The sequence below is a fragment of the Marmota marmota genome, unplaced genomic scaffold (genome assembly GCF_001458135.2).
Source record: "Marmota marmota marmota unplaced genomic scaffold, marMar, whole genome shotgun sequence".
NCBI classification, from domain to species: Eukaryota; Metazoa; Chordata; class Mammalia; order Rodentia; family Sciuridae; genus Marmota; species Marmota marmota.
This window is the reverse complement of record NW_026000164.1, coordinates 11,836,739-11,861,682: the sequence shown is the minus strand read 5'-3', so window position 1 is coordinate 11,861,682 and position 24,944 is coordinate 11,836,739. Positions and strand designations below refer to the sequence as shown.

At 49.8% G+C, this 24,944-nt stretch overlaps 1 protein-coding gene across 1 annotated transcript; it reads left to right on the top strand.

Annotated features, from left to right (window-relative positions):
- Positions 1 to 1,481: 1,481 nt before the first annotated feature.
- Clec2l (C-type lectin domain family 2 member L) lies at positions 1,482 to 7,928 on the top strand. Its single transcript, XM_015493890.2, has 4 exons — positions 1,482 to 1,728; positions 4,653 to 4,819; positions 5,401 to 5,501; positions 7,215 to 7,928. Exons 1-4 carry the CDS (start codon positions 1,497 to 1,499, stop codon positions 7,324 to 7,326), a joined length of 612 nt encoding a protein of 203 aa, XP_015349376.2. The 5' UTR covers positions 1,482 to 1,496; the 3' UTR covers positions 7,327 to 7,928.
- The last annotated feature ends 17,016 nt before the right edge of the window (positions 7,929 to 24,944 follow it).

Here is a 24,944-nt window from a genome sequence, read left to right as displayed (position 1 = left end):
TAAAGGCCACACTCAGAAAGGACAGGAGAGAAGACCAGGGCAACAAAACTGGGAGCTTGGGGGCAGATGGGTGTGACATGCCAGCCCACTTGAGAAGGCCCAGAAAGCAGGGGACCCCCTGAGTCCCATGTGAGGGCCCCAGGGCTCAGGGAAGGGGCTGTGGAGGCAGATGGGGCTGAGAACAGTACTGGGACCATGGCTTTGAGGAGGAGTTCAGTCCTATTCACACGGCCTCTCCCTGGCCCCGCTAGGAACCCAAGGTAGAGTCTCTCAAGAAAGAGGCCCTCTAGACAGAACCGCCACACTGAGAACAGCAGGGTGCTGGGGACAGCCTCCCGCCTCCTTGGGAGGATCCCTAGCCAAGCCTACACCCTCTAGGACAGGAAACAGGAGGCATCTCCAGGAACTGTGACCCACTCAAGAGGAAAATTCCCAGGAGCTTGGCAGTTATCCCTGAGGGTCAACCCAGCCAGACCCCTCTGCCGGCCACAGTTACCAAGACCCCTCTGCCGGCCACAGTTACCAAGACCCCTCTGCCGGCCACAGTTACCAAGACCCTGCAGGCACTCTGAGGCTTCAGGGAACTCTAGTCTTTCTGTCTTGATCATGAACAAATAGCCAAGGATCTCAGCCATTGTAGGAAATTACAAATGAGCAAGGAATTATCAGTTTGGAAGAAACAGAGATTGAACCCCCCCCCCCACACACCAACTATCAGTAATAGCTTCAGACAAGAGATAAGTGAAACTACTGCCTCATTAAAATAGAAAAGTAGGATGCCTTCAGAGGGGATAGTCACAGAACAGCACCAACAGAACAAAAAGTCCTTGGAAATCAAACAATCACCAAAACGAAAAGTTCAGTAGAAGAGTAGGAAGACCGAGTTGAGAAGATCTTCCAGGAAATAGAACAAAAGGTAAAGAGATAGAGAATAAGGGTGGTGGAAAAGGAGACATTGGAGAGCCAGTCCAAGAGATCCAACATTTGAATAATATGATCTCCAGGAAGGAATGAAAAGTGGAGGAGAGGAAATCATCAATGATATAATTAAAGAAAATTTCCTGGGACTGAAGGACTCAACCCAGATTGAAAGAGCCCTTTGACTAAACAGAATAAACTTCTGACACATCCTTCAACACATCTACAACTAAAAATATTTTTTAAAAATGCATGTCTAAAGCCTAAAAGGGTTTCTTTGTTAACTACAAAAACTACATAAAAATGGTAAGCGATAACAATAACAGAAAAAGAGAACCTAGTGAATCAGGGAGAGCGCAGATGGTGGCAGGGTTCCCGGTACAGGAGAGGAGGAGGAGGACGACCTCAGGAGCAGAGACGCCACTTCAGACTCTGAGGGCCTGGGGGTTTTGTGAGGAGCTTGTTTGGCTGAGATTTGGGTCAGGGAAGAGAAGCAGCAGAAGATTCAAGTTTGGGAAGCTCTGGCTGCGGCAGGAGTGTGGGCAGCCGGGAGCCCTGCAGGGCGTTTGAGCGGGGTAATGGTGGGTGGGACTGGGTCAGTGGCCCTCAGTCTGGGGGCGTCAGAATCACCTGGTGCTGCTCACGGCCCGGGCTGCTGGCGTTGCCCTCCGATTCTGTCAGGCCCCGGGCCTGCTGGGGGGTTGGTGGGTCTTGACTCCTTTCTCTCTTCCTCAGACACCACCACGCGGCTCCTGCTGGGGGCCATCGCGGTCCTTCTGTTCGCCATCCTGGTGGTGATGAGCATCCTGGGTGAGCACGCATGTCAGAGCGCGCGTGTAATTCGGCTTATAGGCTCCACATAGTTCGAGAGGGTCCTGACTCCAGGAATTCTGGGGTGAGGGGACAAAGTAGATCAACCGTACAGTGTTGGCTGGTGTGGCTTCAGCCTAGCTAAGACTGCACGCGTGGGCTGCGCGTGTCCTCTTTACTCAGCCAGGTGTGGGAAGTAGAGATGTTTCTTAGGTATTATTGTATCAATGCTCCGGGAACTCTGAGCAAATGTGGGGTAGTTTAGGCAGGCAGTGATCATGGAGGAGATGGCTTGTGATATATATAAGGGACTTTATATGTCACATTCATTCAATGAACATTTGTTGAGTCTTGTTTCATGTTAGACCCTCGACTAGGTGCTAGAGAAAAGAGAGAGAGAGAGAGAGAGAGAGAGAGAGAGAGAGAGATGAGCATGACAGTCTGACATCTGTCCAGGGCTAAGTGCAATAGTGAGAGGTCTACTGTCCATAGCTTTCCAGAGCAGGAAATGTGCTGGACCATGAAGAATTAATAGGAATTTCCTAGAGTCCAAGAGGCAGAGAATGTTTGGGAGGGAAAAAGTTTCCTTCTACTCTGTTATGTTCAGTACCTGGGGACATGCAACAACAGATTAACAGGAGGAAAGATAAGCTTTTTTGTAATATTTCCATGCCCGGGAGTTCAAGGAATGAAACTTCAAGAATTGGTTAGACTCAGAGGCTTATATATCCTTTTCACAGAATAAAGGAATTTGAACTTAAAGGGATGATAAATTATGGCGAAGCGGAAATTATGGGAGAACTAATAGAAAATGAAGGTTATTTTTGTAAGGTCTCTGTGTGTAAACTCATCTTGGTATTTGATGATATGAGTTGTACTTTTCTCCCTGGCTTGGGATGGGAGGTTTGTATGTGTGTGTGTGTGTGTGTGTGTGTGTTTTTTTTTTTTGTGTGTGTGTGTGTGAGAGAGAGAGAGAGAGAGAGAGAGAGAGAGAGAGAGAGAGAAAGGGTGGGGGAGAAAGAAGTGAGAGAGAACCTTTCACTGCTTTTAGGCAGTGGAGGGCAGAGAACTCCTTCTGTACCTGTTAATCTGTAGTTACCTCCAGTACAGAATGATTCTTAAGCTCAAGTGTTTTAGGGTTGTACATACTGGACCCCATCGAGGGAAGAGAACATTCTAAGGGGGAGAAGCCTAAGAAACATGGAGTGTCCTGCAGGACTGAAAAAGTCAAAGAAATAAAAAAAGAGTGGGTGAGGTTCTGTGAGCAGGGAATTTGGCTACTCTATTTTTAATTTTTATTTAAACATTTTTTTTTAGTTGTAGTTGGACACAATATTTTTATTTTACTTATTTATTTTTATGTATTGCCCAGGACTGAACCCAGTGCCTCACATGTGCTAGGCGAGCACTCTACTGAGCCCCAGCCCCAGCCCTGAATTTGGCTACTCTTGAGGGTTTGAAGTCAAAGTGTGTTGTGGCTTCTGTAGGGTATGCAGGAGTGATTTCCGTGCTCCTGTCTTTAATTTTTGGGAAGTGCTGTAAGACCAGGGATAGATTCCTTAAAACGGGGAAAGGTCCACCAACGGTTTCCATCCCTGCCAAATCCTCCCCTATATATTGCATAATAGGAGAAGGGTCGAGAGCGTTAGGAATAGATACAGTGGTCACCAGCACCAGCTTGGATTTACCTAGAATAATTACTGCAAATTAAACCACTTTCCTTTTCATCCTGTTGCTGGGTGGGGGGTCAGGACACTGTGTGGCCATCACATAGGATGATTTCCGTGAAGCACCAGAAAGTCTCTCAGCAGATTCTGTGGGGATTGGTTGAAAGATGGCACCTCAGGCCCTCGCTCCTAAGTGGACTTGCATCTCACTGAATAGGCACACCCAGGGAGGGCCACCAATTAGTCAGTGTCCACATGGCTGTGGGCCCCTGGGGGTAAAATATTAAGATTAAAATTTACCTTTATGAACTCAAATGATGAATGTAATAAATGGGGAAGAAGTAAATATAAGTTTTTGGATTTGGATTTTAAAGGTGATATACACGTTTTGAACACTGGGAGGCCTGACTTGGAAACAGGTGCTCCCCAAACAATCTAAGGACATGGCTTTTATTCCTTTTAGCAAGGAGGCCCTCTGCTAGTTTGATGGGGACACTGAGCTTCCTTCCCAGAAAAGTGCTCATCTGCAGGGTCCACTCACTGAGGCCTATGCAGGTGCAGGGCATGGCAACTGGAAACTGATGGGGCCACTGTACTCCTGTGTCCTGGTGGCAGATTTCAGTGGTGATGTGGGGACACTGCAGTACAGGCGGGGTGAGGAGCTGTCCTGCTGGGAGGAGAGGGCATCTATGAGAGCCAGATGCAGGGGAGGATGATGTCCCCTTCAAGCAGGAGAAGATGGAATGGTTTCTTTTGGTCACCCCAGAGGGCAGAACCTGGACTTGTAGGTCCTAGGTTTAGGTCATAGGAGGGCAGGCCTAGGCTCAGTATTTAAAAAGAACTTTCTAGTAGGTCAGGGGTGGACATAACTGCTTTGCTAGATAATGAGGGGCTGAGGGGTTAAGGAAACCATCCTGCAGATGGTCCTATGCTGGCTGCAGAGAGAGGAAAGGCGCTTCTGGGTCTTTTCCCAGTCTGAGTTTCTGGGATTCTGTGCCTCTGGGAACTGGGAGAGAGGAGAGCCTACCCAGGGGCTAAGCTGATGTCACCACCCCTGGGGGTAATGCGCTGGCCACCTTCCCCAGATCCTCTTATTCTTTGAGCCACTGACCTGCCACCTCCAGGCACTGTGACATCCAGGGTGTCTCTGAAGGGTTCCAAAATCGAGGTGGAGGGGTGGGCAGTGAAGTGGGCTTCCTGGGGGTCAGGTGGTGGCCAGGTGTAATGGCATGTGCCAACCCGCCCTCTGCCCTGCAGCTTCCAAGGGCTGTATCAAGTGCGAGGCACCCTGCCCCGAGGACTGGCTGCTCTATGGAAGAAAGTGCTACTTCTTCTCGGAGGAGCCGAGGGACTGGAACACGGGCAGACAGTACTGCCACACCCACGAGGCCGCGCTGGCCGTCATTCAGAGCCAGAAGGAGCTGGTGAGTGCTGTGGGGTCAAAGGGAGGGACCCCCAGGGCCCCAACCTGGCTGTAAGGGGAGACCAACACCCAAGCACACAGTGTCCCCTGACTGTCCCCAGGCCACCCAGACACTGCACAGTCACAGGGATGCAGGCGAGAATCACCGGGGTCTGAACAGGTCCCACCCCCACTGTCAAGGCCACTTACTCTGATCCGAGGCTGATTGCTTGAGCTAAACTCAGTATCATAAAGCACAAACAAGAATCACAATGACAGACACTTGGGAAATGTAAAAACGCACCGCCAATCTACTGCTCCAAGTCGGGACAAGCTCTTACTTATCACCCCGAACAGCTTCATCAATAGGAACGCGGAAGAAGCAGAACCCACGAACTTCTTGGTGGCCTGGGGTTCTGGACCACGGGGTCAGGCATGCGCTTCCTGGCCCCTCGGGCGCTGCGGGCACGCGCCCTGCAGCCGGGAGCTCCCCAACCCTGGCTGACGCCCCCGCAGGACCCGTACAGGAGCCCAGGTTTGTCGCAGGGCGAGCCCCAGCCGGGAGACTGCACCTGATGCCCAGCTTTCTCTCTCCTTTTGCAGGAATTTATGTTCAAGTTCACGCGGAGGGAGCCCTGGATTGGCCTGCGCAGAGTTGGCGATGAATTCCACTGGGTCAACGGGGACCCCTTTGACCCCGACACGTGAGCTGGGACTTCATCTTCTAGAAGACCAGGGAGCTTAGCGGGGACGCCCTAAGCCCCAGACCCCACCTTGTGAGAAAGTCACAGGGTTTCCTGGGAGCTAGAGATACAGTCCCGGCCGAGACCGTCCATGAAAACCGCTTCCCTTCTCCTTCCCCGCGGTCCAGCCTCGTCCCGTGGCCCTGTCCACATGGACATCAGAGCTTCACAGTGTCCGGCCAGCCTCACTGTCTGTGCCCCGCCCTTGGCACGCCCCCTCAGTATGGCTCCGCCCACCGTGTTCAGCCACAGGGGGAGTGGGAAGGGGAGGCGTGCCCTGGACGTCCTCCATTGGCCAGAACTTAGTCACATGACTGCACCCTGCGAGGGAGGGTGGGAGGCGGAATCCCAGTTCTGGGCCACAGCATGCTGTGCATGCGCTCACGTGGAAGAAAGGGGATCTGACGGCAGTTATTCGTCTCAGGCTGAGGCCTTCCCATGGTGGCAGCGTGTGCAGCCGTGGTCTGACTGGTGTGGCCCACGTAGTGTGGACCTAGGGGTGTGGTGCCAAGCACGCTGGCTGATGTGGGGTGATGGTGGCAGCATGGCGTGGTAACAGGGTGGTGATAGTGTAGATACCTGGGGGGCCAGTCTGGGCTCAGGGACACGTGGGGAGGACATGGAAGGTAAGGGGAACCTGGGCTCCTAGTCTAGACTCTGCAGTGTGCACATCTACTAACCTGATGATGATGGCATTCGAGGGTCCCAGGGCAGGAGCTAATGCAGAAGGGTAGAGAGGCCCTCAGACCCTCCTGGGAGCCAGAGCTGGTGATGAGCCATCCTCCCCGCTGGAGCTGGCTTAGGGCACAGCAGTTCCGGCAGCCTTCAAGGGTGCGGGGTTTGGGGACAGCCTTCCCCTTCGCTCTCTCTTGCCCCCTGTGCTTTTCAGCGTCACCCCATCTTGGTCCTCAGTGCCTCTTCATTTCTCCTCCGTACCCCGCCCTTAACTCAGAGCTGGGGAGACCCCTAAAGGCTGGGGACACAGAAGGGCTGAGTACCAGGCACCCTCTGGGCTCTTCTGATGTCCTCTCTTGTGGGAGCCCAGATGCCAGGGATCAGAAATCTGGGTGGACAAATGAGGTTTTCTTGACATGCACAGGTCCACTCATGGCGTCAGTAAATTCGTGTGTTATAGTTCAGCAGTCTGATATTACTGGGGTTGTCCTGATCTGCCCCTGACCTGTGAGGAGAGTTTAATTCATCCTGTCTCTGCTGAGCTCTTGCTGTGGGCTAGACACCAGGCACCTTCGGAGACCCAAAAGGAGAGCTGCACAGCCCCTGCTGAACAGAAGCTGGATGCTCAGGCATTAGTGGTGACAGACAGACACAATCCCCTGAGGCTGTGAGGAGTGGTGCCCTGGGGTGCAGGCAGGGAGGGTGGAGGGTGGTCCTGAGCTGGGGACTTTGGAGCATAGGACATGGAGCTGACCCTGGAAGGATGTGGAAGCAAGATGGGGAAGGGCAGGGTGAGGCCAGCAGTGCCCGGGAAGCCTTGGGTGGCCAGAGCCCAGGGTGGCGAGACAGTGGGAGGCCAGGTTTGACAGGTGGTCTGGGCTGGCTGTCCTGGAAGATGCTCCCAGTGATGGAGTGGGCAAGCGGGCTGCGGGGCCTCCCCGCCACTGGAGACGGGCTACGTGGGCCCATTGTGAGTGCTCGTTTCTTCTCTGGCCACAGGTTTACCATCTCTGGCCCAGGGGAGTGTGTCTTCGTGGAGCCCACCAGGCTGGTGTCCACCGAGTGTCTGATGACCCGGCCCTGGGTGTGCAGCAAGATGGCCTATACTTGAGGACGGTCAGGACAGAGGTGGCCCCTCTACCCAGGGCCAGGGGAGGCGACGGCTCCAAGACCTGCCTCGAGTTGGGAGCCACCTGCCTCCTCCCAGCGGCCACAGTGGAGAGGGTAGTCTCTGCCTTCCACCCCTCAGGCTCCACCCTCTCAGGCCCCTGGATCTGGTTTCCGTTGTCCCCAGGCAGGTCCTGTGGCTCAGCAGTTAAACCCGGTATGCTAAGTAGAGTAGCCACCTCTCCACCTTACACACGCACACATGCACATGCACACGCGCACAACACAGCCCCTTCTCAGTGGCCTGTCCTTAGTCCTGTCACAAGCCCTTCACTGGCCTCATCTGGAACATTCCCTCCTTGCTGCATCCCTGGTGCTCTGGGGAAGGCTGGGGGCTGGCACAGACGGTGGCCCCTCCCTGGTGGCTTCTCTCCAGGTAGCTGGGGGAGGAGGCAGGTGAGTCCTTCCTGTCACCTTGGCCAGCCCAGGGCCCTGAGGCTCCTGCACCTGCCCTCTTTGCCTCCCCGGGGTCCTCAGGCTGGGCCCCTGCTGTGCCGTGGTGCTGTTGTATGGTCACTAATGGAATAAAGAGATGACTGATGTCCAGAGAGGTCCGCTGCCATTTTTTCTAGGGTCATAGCTTAGGGTGGGGGAAGCAGAGGGGTACAGTCGGCTGGGGCTACCACAGAGATGTACTTGCTCTAGTGTGGCAGGCGGTGGTGTGTAGGAGCGAGGATGGAAACCGCATATGCACACAGACACACTGTGCTCAGTCTTGTCCAGGCTGCATGTCACACACTTTATGACCTCAGGGCCTCGTTTAATTTAGGAGGCTGTAAAGTCATTCTTAGCTGTGTGAGGAGTGTGCTCCATTCTGGCTTCCTCATTACTATTCAGTTCAATGTGACAAATGTTTACACACCTCCCATATGCCAGAGGATCCATGGCCTCATCCCCCAAGGGAGCAGAGAAAACAGCTCAGAAAGCACTAGAGAGTTCTAGAACACTATAAAGGAGTAGTTTATTCTGCCTAGGGAGAGGACAGTGATGTGAATGGGAGGATTAGGTGATGGTCACTGAGGGCTGAGTTAGAGCTTGCCTGAGGCCTCTGGCCTCTTCCTGGACACCCTCTTGGTCTACCTGGGAGGAAGCAGGCCTGTGGAGGCTCTGAGGGTCCCCCTGTACCCCACATCGGAGGCCCTGGCTCAAGCCACAGTGCAACCTGGGCTCCCTGACCTCCTGTGAGAGCCCCCAGCTGCCTGCCTGGGAGCCTCGTGCTGGCCTTTGGGTCCTGGCCCATTTTCAGAAAATAGCTCTGAGGGAACCAGGTCCTGCTGTGCTCTGCCCAGTCCTTTCACTGACAAAGCTGCCATCTTGGTTTTGCTGACTTTTCTACATACTTTCCAGGCATTTTGTCAAACAGGTGTGGTTTGTGGCTTCATGCTTATCTTTGCTGGGGAGCCAGGAATTTGGGGGATCCCTTCTCCTCCATGAGTGGGGAACCATGTTGCAGGGCTGGAGTTTGAGGAACTGGTGGGGTCTCACTGCCACCTGTGCTCAGTCTTGTCCAGGGTGTGTTCGCCCTGTGTCCCACCCTCCAAGACGACAGGGCTCAAGGTCCTCAGAACCCTGCTTTACTCAGGTCCCTCATGAGTTCTTGCAGAAATGCGCCTCAGGCAAGGAGATGCTGCCTGGAGTTAGTCTGCTGCCTTGCAGGGCCCCAGACAAGGAGCTGCGGAATGGTGGACCACCGGCCTTCAGAGCCCTGCCTTCATTCTGCCTGTGGGCTGGGGATGGGGTGGGCAACGTCAGAACAGGGAACATTCACATCTTATTTCTTCTTAAACATCCAAATCCTGCTTCTGGAGTGCCGCAGTCCGGCTGCAGCAAAATAACCGGGGGGTGACGAACAACTTGTATACGTTGATACAGCAGGAGTAGGAGCCAGTTTATTGCAGGACAGGAGCAGTATTTATACATTCCACACAGCTTATCTAATTAGCATAAACTAGATACATCAGTCAACCAATAAGGAATCTCCATACTTAATGGCTCAATTTTGTTACTTCTCAAACCACTCCCTCTGGCATTTTGCCAGGCACCATCCAGACTTGTTTACGAACTCTAACATTCCCCTGGCAAAATGCCAGGTGTTATTTTGACTTGTTTACAGACTCTAACACTGGAGGCTTCAAGGCCCCCTGGCAGGTAAGTTCTTCTAACTTTGGGTTTATCCAGGGACCACACAACCATCCTAAATCAGTTGGCAAATCAGGTACCCTGGCCCAGGGTCGCCAGTGTTTTAAGACCTTCCTTATCTCTTCCGCTGAGGAAGGAAATGCAAGATAAAAACAAAGCACAGCCAACTCCAGAAAGGTCGGGAATCCTTTCAATGGCTAGAAACCAGCCAGGCCACCAACTCACCTACGTGGCTCAAGATTCCTGTGCTGTGCTCTTGGCAACCAGAGGGGGCAGCATTGAGAGCAGTCCCCAGAGCTTGTGTCTCTTTTTAGAAGCGCCCATGGGACTGTCCCTCCTCAGCCTTGCTTCTCATGCCCTCAGCTAATCTTCCCAGAGCTGGGGACAGTGCTCCCCAGGCAAGTTCAAACCCAAATCTCAGCCAGTGCTCGGTGTAACCCTTGGAGCAGACAGGGCCTCTGAGGAGCCGGTCACGCACCAGGCGCTCCTCAGACATGATTTGGGAGGACTTTGAAGGACTCATGGGCATTGTTGGTGCTGTCCTATGGGCCAGCCAGTCTGAGTCATCTTCAGAACCCTCCAGGTCAGCGTCAGCAGCTATTCTAACCCCTGAGGAAAAGACCAGAGGGTTTAGGGGCTTGCTCCACAGTACACAGCCAGGAGCTGCAACCAGGACTTGAACCCAACCCCATCCCCACAGGGTCCGTGGGAAGCTAAGGTGTAGCAGGCTGCTCCCTGCCCAAGGCCAGCTCTGAGGAGGGAGGAGGGGGAGGGGACTGAGCAGGGGCTGCCCTGGGAAAGGACACCGAGTGCCCACAGGCAATGCTCTTCCCGCTGCCTTTATCCTCTGCACAGGACTGCCACATGAATGGCCGCAGGAGTTGGGGATGTGAAGAATGACTCCGGTCCTCTGCCAGGCCCAGCTCTAGCTTCCTGGGATCATCTTCTCTAGCAATAGCCGTCACCAGAAGCAGAAACCTTCTAAACTCTTTTTTGAACGTTTAAAACAAATTTCCTGTCTACCTTCCACCTCTATCCCCAGACCAGGGCAGGACAATTGCAAAAGTGACTCCCGTTTAGAAGCCACTGCCTTACAGCGATCCTGGAGTCCTCCCGGGGGGTTGGAGTGAAGGAAGTCCCCTGACATGGAGAGGTGGGTGGAGAAACTTCCTTAGAGTCTGTGCTCACCTCTCTTGGTTGGGGGGCGGAATTCCATGGCTCCTCCTTTTACTATACCCTCTGGCTTCGGCCACCCTCGGAGAGGTTCTTCCCTGTTCCTTTAGCCTCTTGGCCAGTGGTGGCCGCCTTTTGTCAGTCGTGTTGTTAGTAGACTACTACCTGTCTGAGATTTGTGTGATGGCTTTTGGAACAGAAGAGGATTATTATACTAGTTTGTATAATTATTACAAATATAATTATGGTACTAGTTTGCAATACAATTTGCAATTTGCAACACAATACTATGGCAATACAATTTCCTCAAAAGTGTAAAATAGTTCAGATCCATTTGTACTCCAAAGTTATTTTCTAGACCAAATTCTCAAGGTTGCCTAATTGCTATTTTTCCTGACCTTGGGTCTTCCTCTCAGCTGATGGCAACTGTCTTGAAGGTCTCAGAGACTATGTGAAGGCAGCCACATCCCCAGTCTCATCTCTGCTACAGCCAAACTAATTTGTTCAACTGAGTTTTCTTGCTTAAGCCACTTGGTCAATTTTATTTTAAACTGATTGGACTACTTTGCCTTTTCAGCCTTCTACATTTTGAATTCCGTTTTCTTTTATTCTGACCACAAAGGACTCATTCTTTCTGAAGTTCACCTCTTTCTTGTGAGGTCCTGCTACAGGAGTGGCATCGCCCACCCAAGGCTGCCCACCCAAGGCTGCATTCTTTTTTTTTTTAAGAGAGAGAGAGAGAGAGAGAGAGAGAATTTTTAATATTTATTTTTTAGTTTTCGGTGGACACAACATCTCTGTTTGTATGTGGTGCTGAGGATCGACCCCAGGCTGCACGCATGCCAGGCGAGCGCGCTACCACTTGAGCCACATCCCCAGCCCAAGGCTGCATTCTTTCCCTAACAGCTTCTCAGATTGACGGGGTCTGCTTTCTAGCTTTTCCATGTTTATCCCAGGTTTCACCAAAGCCTGACATGGGCCATCATTTTCCCAGCCCCTGAAACCAGTTTCTTTCTAAATAATTTTCTGTTCAACTGCTAAGCTATGCCATGTAGTTTATTTTAGACTTTTGCTATAGAAGTACTTCACTTTCAGGAAGCAATTTCCATATTAGGGTAGTCTAATTGCCATAATAAACAAGCCTAAAAATTCAGCAGCTTAAACCTAATAAAAAGGTTATATTCTTACTCTTTCTGGTTTTGTGCACTGTGGTTTTTGTGGGGCATAAAGTCATTTGGGGACCTAGGCTTCTTCTGTCCCATGGCCCCACCATTCTTTGTGGGGGGGGTCTCAGAATTCTTTCCTAGATCTTCCACATCTGACCAAAAATTGAGGGAAGAGAGTAAGGATAATTGTTCGTGAGTTTTTTAGGGGCCGGCCCTGCCATATTTATTTGCAAAGAAAGCTAGGATATATATATATATATTGATCTGTGTGCTAAGGAAGGATAGGTGACAGGTTTGAGTTTGGGAAATATTTAGCCAGTCTCACTACATGCCCTATTATTCCCATTTTATCGGTAAGATAGCTGAGGTCTGGGAGGGTTAGCGATTTCCCAGTAATAAGCAACAGAGCCTGGAAATGAATTCAAATACGGCTGACCCCAAAGCTGTGTTCTGAATCACCAGGCCACCCAGATCATCTTCTTTCATGCCTCACTCGCCTGAGACAGCTTTACACCTGTGACAATCCATGCACTGTTTCCCATCTGCTGTGGCCTTCTGTCTGTCAGTGGTTGATCAGTTCTCTTATAAGCAGCCCTAGTCTGTGGACTAGTCTGCCCATGGATAGAGCCTGAGGGCCACAGCAAGAGCTTAGGACACCGCTGAAATGGAACATTAGAACACGTGGAAGTAAATTAAGTGGTTTCTTTACAAGGGCACCATAGTCTAGCATTGTGTTAGAAGTGGGGTCAAATGTGAAGGGTCTTGATGGAAGAGACTGTATGCCATCAATAGAAGAATTCATGTGAAGGCATTTAAGAAATGGCATGAGGGCTGGGTTGTGGCTCAGTGGTAGAGCGCTTGCCTAGCATGTGTGAGGCCCTGGGTTCGAACCTCAGTACCACATACAAATAAATAAATAAAATAAAGGTATTGTGTCAACTACAACTAAAAAATATTATTAAAAAAGGGTATTGTGAAACAGACAACTCCCCCCACCAAAGAAGAAGAAGAAAGAGGAGGAGGAGGAGGAGGAGGAGGAGGAGGAGGAGGAGGAGGAGGAGGAGGAGGAGGAGAAGGAAAAGAAAGAAAGAAACAACATGGGATGGCCTCCTGATCCTGGGAGAGGTGGGGCTGCTAGCTATCCATCTCTTCCTTACAGAGTGAGGATAAGGATTGTTGCTGGTCAGTGGAATCTCTGCATCCTCAAGTAGTGTCAGACAGTATAAAGGACACCATGTGTCACTGTGACCAAAATACCAGACAATATCAACTTAGGGGAGGAAAGGTTTATTTTGGGCTCACAGTCTTGGAGGTTCAGTCCATGGGTGGCAGACTCTGTTGCTGTGGGCCGGAGGAGAGGCGGAATATCAGCAGAAGGGCAGGGCAGAGGGGAGCTGCTCAGCTCATGGCAGCCAGGAAATAGGGGCGGGGGCAGGGAGAGAAAAGAGCTAGGGACAAGATATCCTCCCCACCCAATTAATAATGAGCAAGTGAATTAGACACTTCTCAAAAGAAGAAATGCAAATGGCCAATAAATATATTAAAAAAATGTTCAACATCATCAGCAATTAGGGAAATGCAAATCAAAACTTCACTAAGATTTCATCTCACACCAGTCAGAACAGCAGTCATCAAGAATACACATAATAATAAATGTTGGAGAAAATGTGGAGTAAGAGGAACACTGGTGACACTGTTGGTGGGATTGTAAATTAGTACGATCACCACGGAAATCACTATGGAGCTCCCCTAAAAGACTAGGCCTGGAACCAGCATGTGACCCAGATATACCACTTCTTGGTATTTATCCTGAAGAATTAAAGTCGTCTTGCTACAGCGATACACGTACGCCCGTGTTCATAGTAGCGCAATTCACAACAGCTAAACTATGGAACCAGCCTGGGTGTCCATCAACCGATGAACAAAGAAAATGTACAGTATAAAGGACATCTTGTGTCACTGTGACCAAAATACCAGGCAATATCAACTTAGGGGAGGAAAGGTTTATTTTGAGCTCATAGTCTTGGAGGACTATGAGCTCATACACACAATGGAGTTTTATTCAGCCATGAAAAAATGAAATTATGCCATTTGTGGGAAAATGGATAGAACTAAAGGCCATCATGTTGAGCCAAATAAGTCAAACTCAGAAGCTCAAGGGTCATATGTGTTCTCTCATATGCAGAAACTAGAGAGGAAACAGGAAAAGAAAGGGAGGGGGATCCCAGGAAAATCAAAGGGAGATCATTAGAGGAAAGGGACCAGGGAGTGAGAGGCAGGGAGGGAGGGGGGATGTGCTGGGGAGTGATATTGACCAAATTATATTGTTATATTATATTCACATGTGAATATGGAACAACAAATCCCATCATTATGTGCAACTATAATGCATCCATAAAATCATGTGGGGGGGAAAAAGACAGCATCCCCCAGGGCTCATCCCTAATGACCTACTTCCTCCAGCCATGCCCACCTGCCTACAGTTACCACCCAGTAGTCCATTTGAATTATCAATCCATCAAACAGATTAACCCACTGTTTAGGTTACAGCTCTCATAATCGGATCATTTCATCTCTGAACATTCCTGCATTGCCAAGCACGATCTTCTTGGGGGACATCCCCTATCCAAGCCCTAATATTGCAGAGGATGTAAGTTTCCTAGGAGGAAAATACTTGCAGCAGGACCCATGTTGGCTGTAAAGTGTGCGAGGAGGGTGAGAGTAAGACCTGAGGCTCCTTCTCTGACCACTGGCAAAAGGGAAGAGCCGGAAATGGAAGCTGAGAGATTCTGAGATGCCAAAGCCTTCATTACATGTCCACGTTGGTCGGCTTTATAGTATTTAATATTTGCTTAAGCTCTTCTATTCTGGTATAGGGTTAGGAAACAATGTATAAGCCTGACTCACCGCCCCCCCCAAAAAAAATACTCCTCATACCTGGCTGTTTGGAACAGACTAGGACTCGAACTCTGCCACCCAGCAACCTGCCCTAAAAGCCAGGGGGCTTGTGATGCAGGCGCGTCTCCCTCTGAAGCCAAAGACACCCCTCGCCCCCGCACTGTGACAAGATGGCCTCTAAGTGAGAGTCCATTCCATTTAACTGTTGGGCTGGCCTTTCTCTGGGTCTCCTTGGCTCAACTGGGAAATGAGCCTGTTTTGGAAATTGGAGTTCTGCTTCCTGCTCATCATGGTCCAAGTGAGCCCCTCACCATTTTTATTACCCCGATATTGAGCATGTTTGAGGAAAATACTTGAAGCAGTAAGCTGTCTTTTCACTTTGATCTAAATCACCTCCCAGGGACACTGGTGGTGAGCTGCTTATTCACCGCTATAACTGTCCCCTTTGACATGTTCTCATCCCTTCTGGCCTACAGGGTTGGTTTCCCTCCCCACTCCCATAGATAGGATCCCCGGCTATGCATTTAATTAAAATGTTTGGTAGAAGAGTTCTGAAGTTCTGTTGAGCTCTTTCTGTGAGTTTTTACATAATTTGAATTAATCCAAGTATTGGTCATACTTCGGGTTGTGTTGGGTGGTATTGCTGGAATCCTGGGAGAAACTGAAATTTCAGAGTGGAAAGGTGGGTCGGTGGGGAATGTGCAGTTTGCTCATTCATCCAAATTTTATTGGCCACCCACTCTGTGCTTGGCATTATAACAGATGCCTGGAAACCATGATGAAAGACAAACCCTGACCTGCAAGGCTCTTATGGTTTTGTGGGGACAGGGTTGGGGAATCCAGACTAGCAGTACCTGCTGCAGCCGAGCGCTCCAGTGCAAGCTTCCCTGAGATAACTTGGGCTGCTTCTCGAGGACATTAAGGAGACATGTGGAGCTCCAGGAGAGGGAGGGGATGCTTGAAGGAGAATGAGATCTGGGGAGTGAGCGAAAGATGCAGTGGAACCCAGGGTCCTTCTGCCCCAGAAACTCAAGGGGAAAGATGCAGAGGCTGCCCATCCACCAGGGGCAGGAGGGCTGGGCGTGCTCCGGCTTACCCTAGAGGGGAACAGGTGTGAGCAGAGCCAGCAGAGGTCCTGGAGATGCTGGCTTCTGGTTAGCCAAGGAGCTGATGGCATGGAAGGCCTGGGAGGCTGCAGGCCACGGGTGTGAGGGCTGGTGTCTGTTCAGCAGCTCTCGGGAGCAGGGAAGGTAGATGGCTGAGTGGATCCACGGAGGTGAGCGGGGCTGAAGCAAGAGGGTCCCGGTGGGAGGATGGGCGGAGTTGGGGACTAAGGAGTTTAAGCAAAGGAGCCTAAAGGTGCAATTTCCCCAGAAATGGAAGCCAGGACCAGAGTTGGGGCGGGGTGAGAAACTGGAACCTTGCGTGTGGCTGGTGGAAGTGTGAGAAAGCACAGCCACGGTCGAGAACAGTGTGAGGGTTCCTCCAGAGGTTCACTCAGGATCGCCATGTGATCCAGTGATTGCATTCTGTGTGTGCATCCAAAAGCAAAAAGCAGAAATGTGAAAGTGCTTGTCCACCAAGGGCCGCGTCCTTTACTTGGTTTGAAAGCAAACCAAGTGCTTATCAGCAGACTGACAAGCAAAATGTAGTCGTTCACACAATGAAGGATCATCATTATTTAAGGCCTTAAAAAAGGAAGGAAATTCCGATACATGCTGTAACAGGAATGAACCTTAACACCATTGTGCTGAGTTACATAAACAAGACTCGAAAGGACAAAGATCACAGGATCCCACGTATATGGACCATCTGGAATAGGCAAACTTACTGGGACTCAGAGTAGAAGGGTGGTGCCAGGGTTGGGGGAGGGGCTGGGGACTTATGTTTAATGGGTACAGAGCCTCTGTTTGGGATGATGAGATCAAGTTCTGGGGTTGGATAGTGGCCACGATGGGACAACAATGGGAATGTAGTCAATGCCACTAACTGTACACGTAAAAATGGCCAAAATGATAAATTTTATGTTAGGTGCATTATGTCAAAATTAAAACTGAAAAAAGATCACCGGGAGGATGGAGCCGTGGTTAGGAGGCTGACCTCCTGGGCCTCCCGGGCCTCCTGAGCTGCAGCAGTAGGGGTAGGCCTGGAGGGGCTGGGGGCACCCAGCTCCACTGGGGACTGCAGGGCCCTGCTCAGGCTACTGACACCAAGGCCCAGAGTGGAGAAGGCGGGGCGGGGACGCAGCTCCCAGATCTGGGAGGAAAGCCGGCAAGCTAAGCAGGACAGCCCTGGGCCTCGGGGATGGAGCGTGGGCGCAGATGGGGCTGGACGGCACCCAGGAGGCAATGGGGGGGGGGGGCGAAGCCACTCTCACTCTGCCACACAGGCCTTGGTAGGACAATGACCTGGAGGCCCCTCTCTCCAGTCACATCGTCATCTCTGTAAAGTTGGAAGGCGGTGGTGGGCTCTGGACATTTTCAGAGGTATTTAATAAATTCTAAAGGGCTAAATAACTTCAGAAAGATGTTACTTGCAACAACTTTTTTGGACTGTGGCTGGTGTGGCGTCGGATAAATAAGCTCGCCAGGCGAGTGTACAGTGATTCCAAACAGTTTAATGTAATTCCAAGACAAAGTGTGATTACATTTCTACACATATACAATATGCATATGTGAGTTTACAAATTTTAATTAATAACTCGTTTCACTTCAGAGACCGAAAAAATGATCAAAAAAGAAACTGTGAGTAACAAGCTATAATAACATAGTTCACCACAACGGGACCCCCCCTTCTCACCCTACAGTTAGTAATATTACAATTAAAATAACTATATTCTTCTATAATTTTTTTCTGTTAAAATCATCTCATAAATTTACAATGCTATTATTAGTTTCCAAGACTAATATAAATTCACTCCATTTTTCTACAACGAAAATGATTATTAATTTAGAAGCACACGACATCATGATGAAAAACACAAGCATTTTAGTAGCAAGGACTCGATCAGTTAAGAATTAGTTTTCTTGTAAAACATTCTAAAGCCAAGTAAAATATCCATTCTTATAACATACCTATAATATGAGACTAAGGAATAGGTTACATATAGGTCTACAACACACTGGGTTGTCTTTAAAAAAAAAAAAGTAGACGTTTATAAATAAAAAAGAAAAGAGGGACAATTCACAGAGGAAAAGAGGTACACGAGAAAATACCGTTGCACGCAATAATTTTCACACAGATTAACATGGATTAACACTTTTTATTACAGAAACCGTACAGTGAAGGAACACAACGGACCAGGGTTTATGGGGTTATTGAGATTGAGCTGAGATGACCCGGTAGAGAATGGTCTAGGTGAGATGACCTTGGGGAGGGAGCCACGCTCCTTGGACTGGGGACTGCGTGTCGCCAGGTCTCCTCTTCCCTGTTATTCTGGGGAGTGTGTCTTTCTATCCAGTGTCCTGAAGTCATGGGCGGTGGAAAGGTAAACATTTCTAGGGATCTCTTCTCTTCCATCTTAATGGATACCGTTTTTGGAAACATGATATAATATCAGGCTACAGCTCAATACATGTGGTCAAAGCAAAACAGGATGGAAAATTCCAGTCCTTCTGATCTGTTGCCCCCTCACCCGTCTATGCCCTTGATGCTGGGGACCCTGAGAGAGCACCAGCACCCTTGGGGTCCCTGGCCCCGCTGTGGCGAGGTGGAGAATAGGGCCGTGCAGGAGCAGGGACACTGTGCGCTCCTTGGACACTCCATGGCTGCCCCATCCAACCTCTCAAGGGCCCCTCTCTCCTCTTCCGTAAAGCTGTACTTTCCCTGTCAGGAGTTTGGTTTGATATATATACACAAACATATAGATCAACGTCTCTATCTACACAGGGGTCCTACTCAACTAGTTCTGCTGCCCCAGGGATGCCTTTCTTGTCCACTTCATTTGGTTAAAAAAATGCACACGCAGAGGTGAAGAGATGCTGTGGGTCCCAGAGAGGACTGCGCCCTGGGAGACCCATGGGAGAAAGAAAGCTTTTAAGAGTAGTGACACCGAAGTGAGGGACTGTGGAGGGCGGGAAGCCCACAGATTTGGAGGCAGAGCAAATAGGGACATCTGCTTTGAAGGGTGGGGTCGGGGGGGATGCTTTATGCTCCATTTGGAGGTTGCAGAAAACTACAGAAGATGGCACAGTCCAATCCCTTTCCACGTCCCAAGTTCTTCCTTATAACCTGAGCCCGCCTCACGAAACAGCAAGAGTAAGTCCACTGCCCTCAGTGGCAAGCAGCGGAAAGGAGGCAGGACCGCTCTTGAGACCAAGTGGGCCCTTCTTGCTGACTCTTGACTTCTGGAGTCCTGGGTGGTGGGGCACAGGGTTGTGGTGACAGCAGGGCAGAGGCAGAGGTGGCCACAGGGACAGTGACCCAAAACGAGGAAGCAGGGGGAGGGAGGCGCCAGGAGAGGTTTGTTTGGAAACTGGGTGAAAGGAAACTAGAGAGAGCAATGGCTGAGCCCTTTTTCAGATACAATGTACTTTTCAAATTAAAAAACAGAAAAAGAAAAGTGAATTTCTATATCTCTAGTTTTAAAAAACGAGGGTAAGCCCCAAAGACAATAACACAAAATTCATGTGGTCAGTTAGTGCAAAGGAACATGCACCAACAGGACCGTGGGAGGGTGGCTGAGATGAGAATATCCTCCACTGACAATCTAACAAAGCCACAAGGAACACAGCCTGTCAGTGAGGCTCACCTGGAAAAGCCAACGCATGGTCCCAGGTACTCTGCAGTTTTCAAGGTCTCTGCTGCTGGAGGAATGGGTCACAATGGGTCCTCCACAGTTTGGTGGTGGCGCAATGAAAACCAAACTAGGCTCTCAGCAGAACTGGCAGCTCCCCAGGCTGCTCCTGCCTGACGTGGGGCCTGCTCCTGTGTCTGAAGCTTCTCTCATGACCTTCCACATCCCCTCCCTATAGACTGGGTGTCAGGGGAAGGCCCTGGGCTGCCCCTTGATCCCAGCTCCTTCGGCTGAGCAGTGTGTGCAGTCTCTGTGGAACCCCAAGTCCCTCCCACCCAGCCCAGCTTCACATCTCAGCTTGACATTAGGCAACATGTACACCTGTCCTTTTTACAAGGATTTTGTTTTAAAAGAGAAAATGAGTAAAAGACAGCAGTTGTATGGAAGTCCCAGCCAGAGAACAGGGCCACAGGGACACACGGTTCTCCCTTGCAAAACGCTGACAGGGATACCAGCAGGGCCCCAGAGTGAATAGTGGTACCTTCAGGGCCACCTAAATCCCAGTGTCTTTTACTGCCTAGTGAGTGGAAGTGAGTGGATCTATAATAAGTTAAATATTCAAATCAAGACAAAAATCAAGGAACCAGGAATCAGTTCTCACTGCCTCCTCCAAGGTGTCAAGGACAAGGCCTTGAAGACAAATGCTGGCCCAACAAGGTGCGAGACTGCATCTGCCCAGGTCGGGACACACCCCTCCCACTCCAGCTGGACTTCCTTTCACATTCTCTCAAGTTCACTTGGAAACCAACAATATGGAGGAAAACGCACGTACTGGGGGACAGAACAGAACGGGCAAAACACCTGCCTTTGGAGACACGGCCTCCAACCCAAGGAGGCAAACCATCGCGGGGGGTTGAAGAAGAGTTAGAAACAGAAATTGTCTTTAAAAAGTACCAGTTTAAATGTAAACTATAAAACACTTTAACTATAAAATGTAGCCAGAGATATGCTTAAGTATCCACAGTCAATTATTCAGTTTACTCATTTAAAATGAGATTCTCTTGATATCCCAGAAAGCTAACAGCATTTTACAGTAGCTAAAAACATACATGCTCCACGTGCGTTTGAACATCATATTTGATTATCACACAAAGAATGATCTCTTCCTTGGTTTCATTCTTGTTGTAAAGATGAACTATTTTCAGAATTCACTTAAGCAACGATGACCAGGGTGTGCACTAATCATTATTTTCAGCCCACACAGAATTCATAGCTTTTTAAATCCCAAGATCAAGCTGGCTACATGATTTCAAAAAAGGCTAAACCCAGGATGAATGCCCACGTTTGAGGTAATTATTGCCATTAGGTCACAGTTTGTGTAAGATAATGTATCTAGAATCTTCTAAAAAAATCTTTAGGTGTTCTGTCAGAATTCCAGAATACCTGTTGACACAACCAGGAATTCCGATTCTGACCAGTTGGGTTTGCTTCCAATGGAGTTAAAGTTCTAAAAAGATTCTAGAACTTGTGTAAACTACCTAAGAATTTAGGCAAACAAGCCTGGAGCCAGTCAACCAAGAAGTTTCTAAAGGAAACGAGAAATGAGAAACCCACCCCAAAACAGCTGAGTAGACACTTCATAGCATGTGATGACGGTTTGTTGGAAAATTAAAAATCTAGTCCCAAATCATATTGAATTCTTTCCACCTTTCAACCAAAGTGGAAATGGATCTGTATTACTGTCAATCTCACACTGGGGCCAGAGATGCTTCTTTAATTCCTGAAAGTTGTCTTACTTTTCTCAGTTTACACACTGTTGTTTTCTATTTCTTTGAGAGGGGTGTCTCTCTTGGAAGAAAATTTGTTCCTCTTTCTAGAAGTCATCTTGTCTTTCTTCCTTTTTTTTTTCTTTTTTCTTTTTTTACAGAAAGAAAAACGTTCCTGGATACCAGACCCACACATGGTATTTACAAATTTGGTGTGAACCCTGCATCTGGTTCTGCCCAGAGCTGAAGAGTGGATCTGTTACAGAGATCAGAGCTGTCATGATATTTATTAAGTGCAGTAAAAAATAGCATTTTGAAAAAAATATATACCTTTAGTATTGCCTTTCTAGAATTAACTATAAGCAAGAAAAATTATTTTTTTTTTAAAGAAGAAAAGAACACTTTTTTCCCCCTTCACTCTCATAAGAGTTAGCAGCATTACTAAAGCTAGTTGGTACACTGGAAAGAAATCTAAAAGGAATTCTAGGAATCAAAAGAAACTCCCCAGAGATTTTTCTAAAAAGTCAAAGTTATTCTGCCCCTCTGCCTGCATCCAGTTCAGGATGCCCTCTTTTCACCTGCTCAGTTACACAGAGCAGGCAGGGCACAGGGTGACATTTCCTCAAGGCCTCTCTTTGCAACATACACACAGGAGACAGCTGGGTCTGGTGGCTGAGCTCAGTTCTGGAACCAGGCAGACCCTGGCTCCCTTCTCACCAGCTGGGTGGTCCCAGGAAGGTTAAGAGTTCTGCAAGCCCAACACGCCCTCTGTAAAGGGATGGATATTGCCAATCTTGTAGGGTTAGTGTGAAATGAAATAAGACCATCGGGCAATTCCTAGCACAGTGTTTGGCACGAAGGAAATGGGCATATCATTAAAAGGTACATCAGAAATATGAGGCCATACAATTGCTGTTCATGAAAAAAGTGAAACAAAATCACACCTCGAAGAGTCCACTAATGATTAATAGACTAGAAACTTGGGGATTCTGGACCACCATTGCTTTCTTTCTTTAACACACGCCACTTTCTCAGAGTGTCAGCTTCCTCATCTGTCAGTGGGCGGGGAGGGGGAAACTACCCTTTTCTCAAGGGGATGGCTGTGATGGCTCCACAACATGATGCTCGCCAGTCCTCCTGTGAGGGATATTGCTAGTCTGGACACTGAGGCCGTGGGTCTGAGAGGAGGAACTCGTAAAGGCATCAGAAGCCCCCTTTGTGCTGGGGTCTGCGGCAGGGGCCACGTCTCTGTAAACTCTTCCGAGTCTGAAGGGAAGACCAGCATGGAGCTAGCTCTCTCTCTTGAACTTCTGAAAGCTGCCCTAACACCAGAAACCTCTACTTGATTGGGTCATTACACTGAGCAGCAGGGCCAAAAGCCTTGAAGCGATTTCTTTTGAATATAAATTCCACTAAGCCATCTTCTCTTCTCTAGTGACCTGGCTGAGATTTGACTGTCCGTTGAGATAAGGAGTGAGTCCTGAGGCAGGGGAGTGGGAAGGAGCTGCCAAGCCCAGTGGAGTCCAGCACGCCCTAAGCCTCGAGGCCGCAGAACTGCCCAACAGCTCCTTGCTCGGTGCCCAGGTCATTTCCCAGTAGCAGCAATGTTGAGGGTCACTACTCTACTCCTCTTTTTAAAAGATGAGTGCAGTTTTGAAATAAATGCAATTAAAACAAAGAAGTCAGGATAGAGAGAAAAACAGTTTACAAACAGAACTGCTTCACTACTGATGTCATTATTGCCCAGAAAGGAAAGAGAGGAACGCCACTGTGTCCATCTCTGGAGGTGCCTTTGAGAAGGGTTCTTTGGCAGTGGAAAGGACGGCTTCACCTTCCTTTCCAATTTGGTAAGGACAATTTGGCCTGCTCAATTTTGAGGCTTCCCCTTTGGGGATCTGTAAAATATCAGAAAGAAAAGACACAAAGGGGGAAGGGAGCCTGCAAGTCCCTGGACTGGAATGTGTTGAAAAAGCAGCTCCTGCCAGGCTGGGCCTGCGGAAGGAACCCTCGCCTCTCGGTTTACTTCTCTCTGCTGGTTGAGGACACTGAGCTATTTTCTTCTTTCCGTTTTCTGTCCTTCAGCTGCTTGGCAGGCCAGCAGGAGCAAATGCCCTACTGCGTGCCACCCTGCCCTCAGTCAATGAGAAGCTGGCGGGAGAGCTGGGGAGGGGCGGGGACCCACGTCGTTCTCCCGACCATGAACCTTCAGTAATACTTCCTTAAGCCTCCTCATCTCCTCGCTCCAGTTTCCAATAATGTCTGCTCCGCTCACTCACATGCACGCACGCACACGACCCAAACCCTCCACCACAAGCTTGTTCAAAGCTTGGGAGTGTCTGTAACTCCCAGGATCTAGTCCAGGGAAGTCATCCTGTCACTTGTGCTGATTTCCCCTCCCTGACCTTCCATCTGGAACCATGGTGTCTGGGCAGGTGTGAGTCCCCCAGCTGAAGAGGACAAAGCCCAGCTGGCTTCCACAGCCCACAACAATCAGCTACCAGGAATGTGAGAAATGCGACTGTCCAGGAGACAATGGCACCGCGCTTCACCCTGCTTCCTCTGAATCACCCTGACCACCTGCTCCGCCTCGCAGTCCAAACTGACATCCACTGGACTTGCACACCATTGGCCTGCTCACCCTTTCCCTTGGGAACATCCCAAATATCACCAGAGGCACTAAGCACAGGGACATGGGTGCCACCGCCTGGATGGGTGAGAACCCTGTGGGAGCACACTGACCTGAGGTTCATGAGGTTCCAATGAAACGCTTCTCTGTGACCTGTCCTTCTCGATCCTCCCTTCACTCTGAGCTGAGTTTCTTCACTGAGGAAGGATGGAGCCAATCCAAGGCTTGGTGATGCCATAGGGGATTTGTGGTCTACCTGAGGACAAGGAGAACATCTCCCCACTTGAAAGCTTGGTCCCAGGGATGGCACCCTTTTATGAAACTCTCTGCCAAGGGGGCTTAGTGCTAGATTACCAGGGGTGGGGGGGGTTTGGGCACGGAAGCTAATGGTCACGCTGGGGTCTCCTTGTGTGGCTTCCAATGCAACAGCTTTGTGCTTGAGACAAAGTATGCTGGGTGAGGACTAGGTGGACATGAATATCTGCTGAGTGTCAGAGGGGCTGTCCACTGCCCAACAGCTTACTTCCCTTCAGGGAAACTGGCCACTTTAGCTTTAGTAGTTTCTGGGCTTGGTGGGCAGTGTGTGGGCACCCATCACTCACAGCCCAGGACACTGAGGGCACAGGAAGAGCCCAGGAAAGGCTGCGAGGTCCTGCCGTGCTCCCCCACTTGTAAAGAATATTGTGGGGGACACGTGGCAATGTCTGAGTGGCTTCACTCGGGGTTCTCTGGCTTCTTCCTCATTCTGCCACCTTTATTTGGCTTGAGAGAACTGTGTGTTGGGAGGATGTATCCAGGGGGAAGGGGCAGACCGAAGAAGTGGGGGAGGTGATTATTGAGGGAAAGTAAGACAGAGGCATGGGGGGGAGCGGGGAACTGCCTCTGCACTGAAGGATGCAAGCCACGCTTTCGGGGGGCTGATGGGAAGGGTGAATGTTTTGGAAAGGGGCTGCGTGAGCTCTGGGAAGAGGAGCTTTTTTGCTTAAACAGATATGAGGCAGGCTAAGAGTGTAGTTAGCAGATTGGGGATGAATAGGAGAGCACAGGAAGCGGGGGGGG

What these genes read in the sequence shown, in the direction of transcription:
- Clec2l (XM_015493890.2), top strand. Translation starts at nt 1,497, where the DNA reads ATGGTGGGTGGGACTGGGTCAGTGGCCCTCAGTCTGGGGGCGTCAGAA. An exon ending in GGTGGTGATGAGCATCCTGG is followed by an intron (nt 1,729 to 4,652) that starts GTGAGCACGCAT and finishes TCTGCCCTGCAG; the next exon opens with CTTCCAAGGGCTGTATCAAG. An exon ending in GACCCCTTTGACCCCGACAC is followed by an intron (nt 5,502 to 7,214) that starts GTGAGCTGGGAC and finishes CTCTGGCCACAG; the next exon opens with GTTTACCATCTCTGGCCCAG.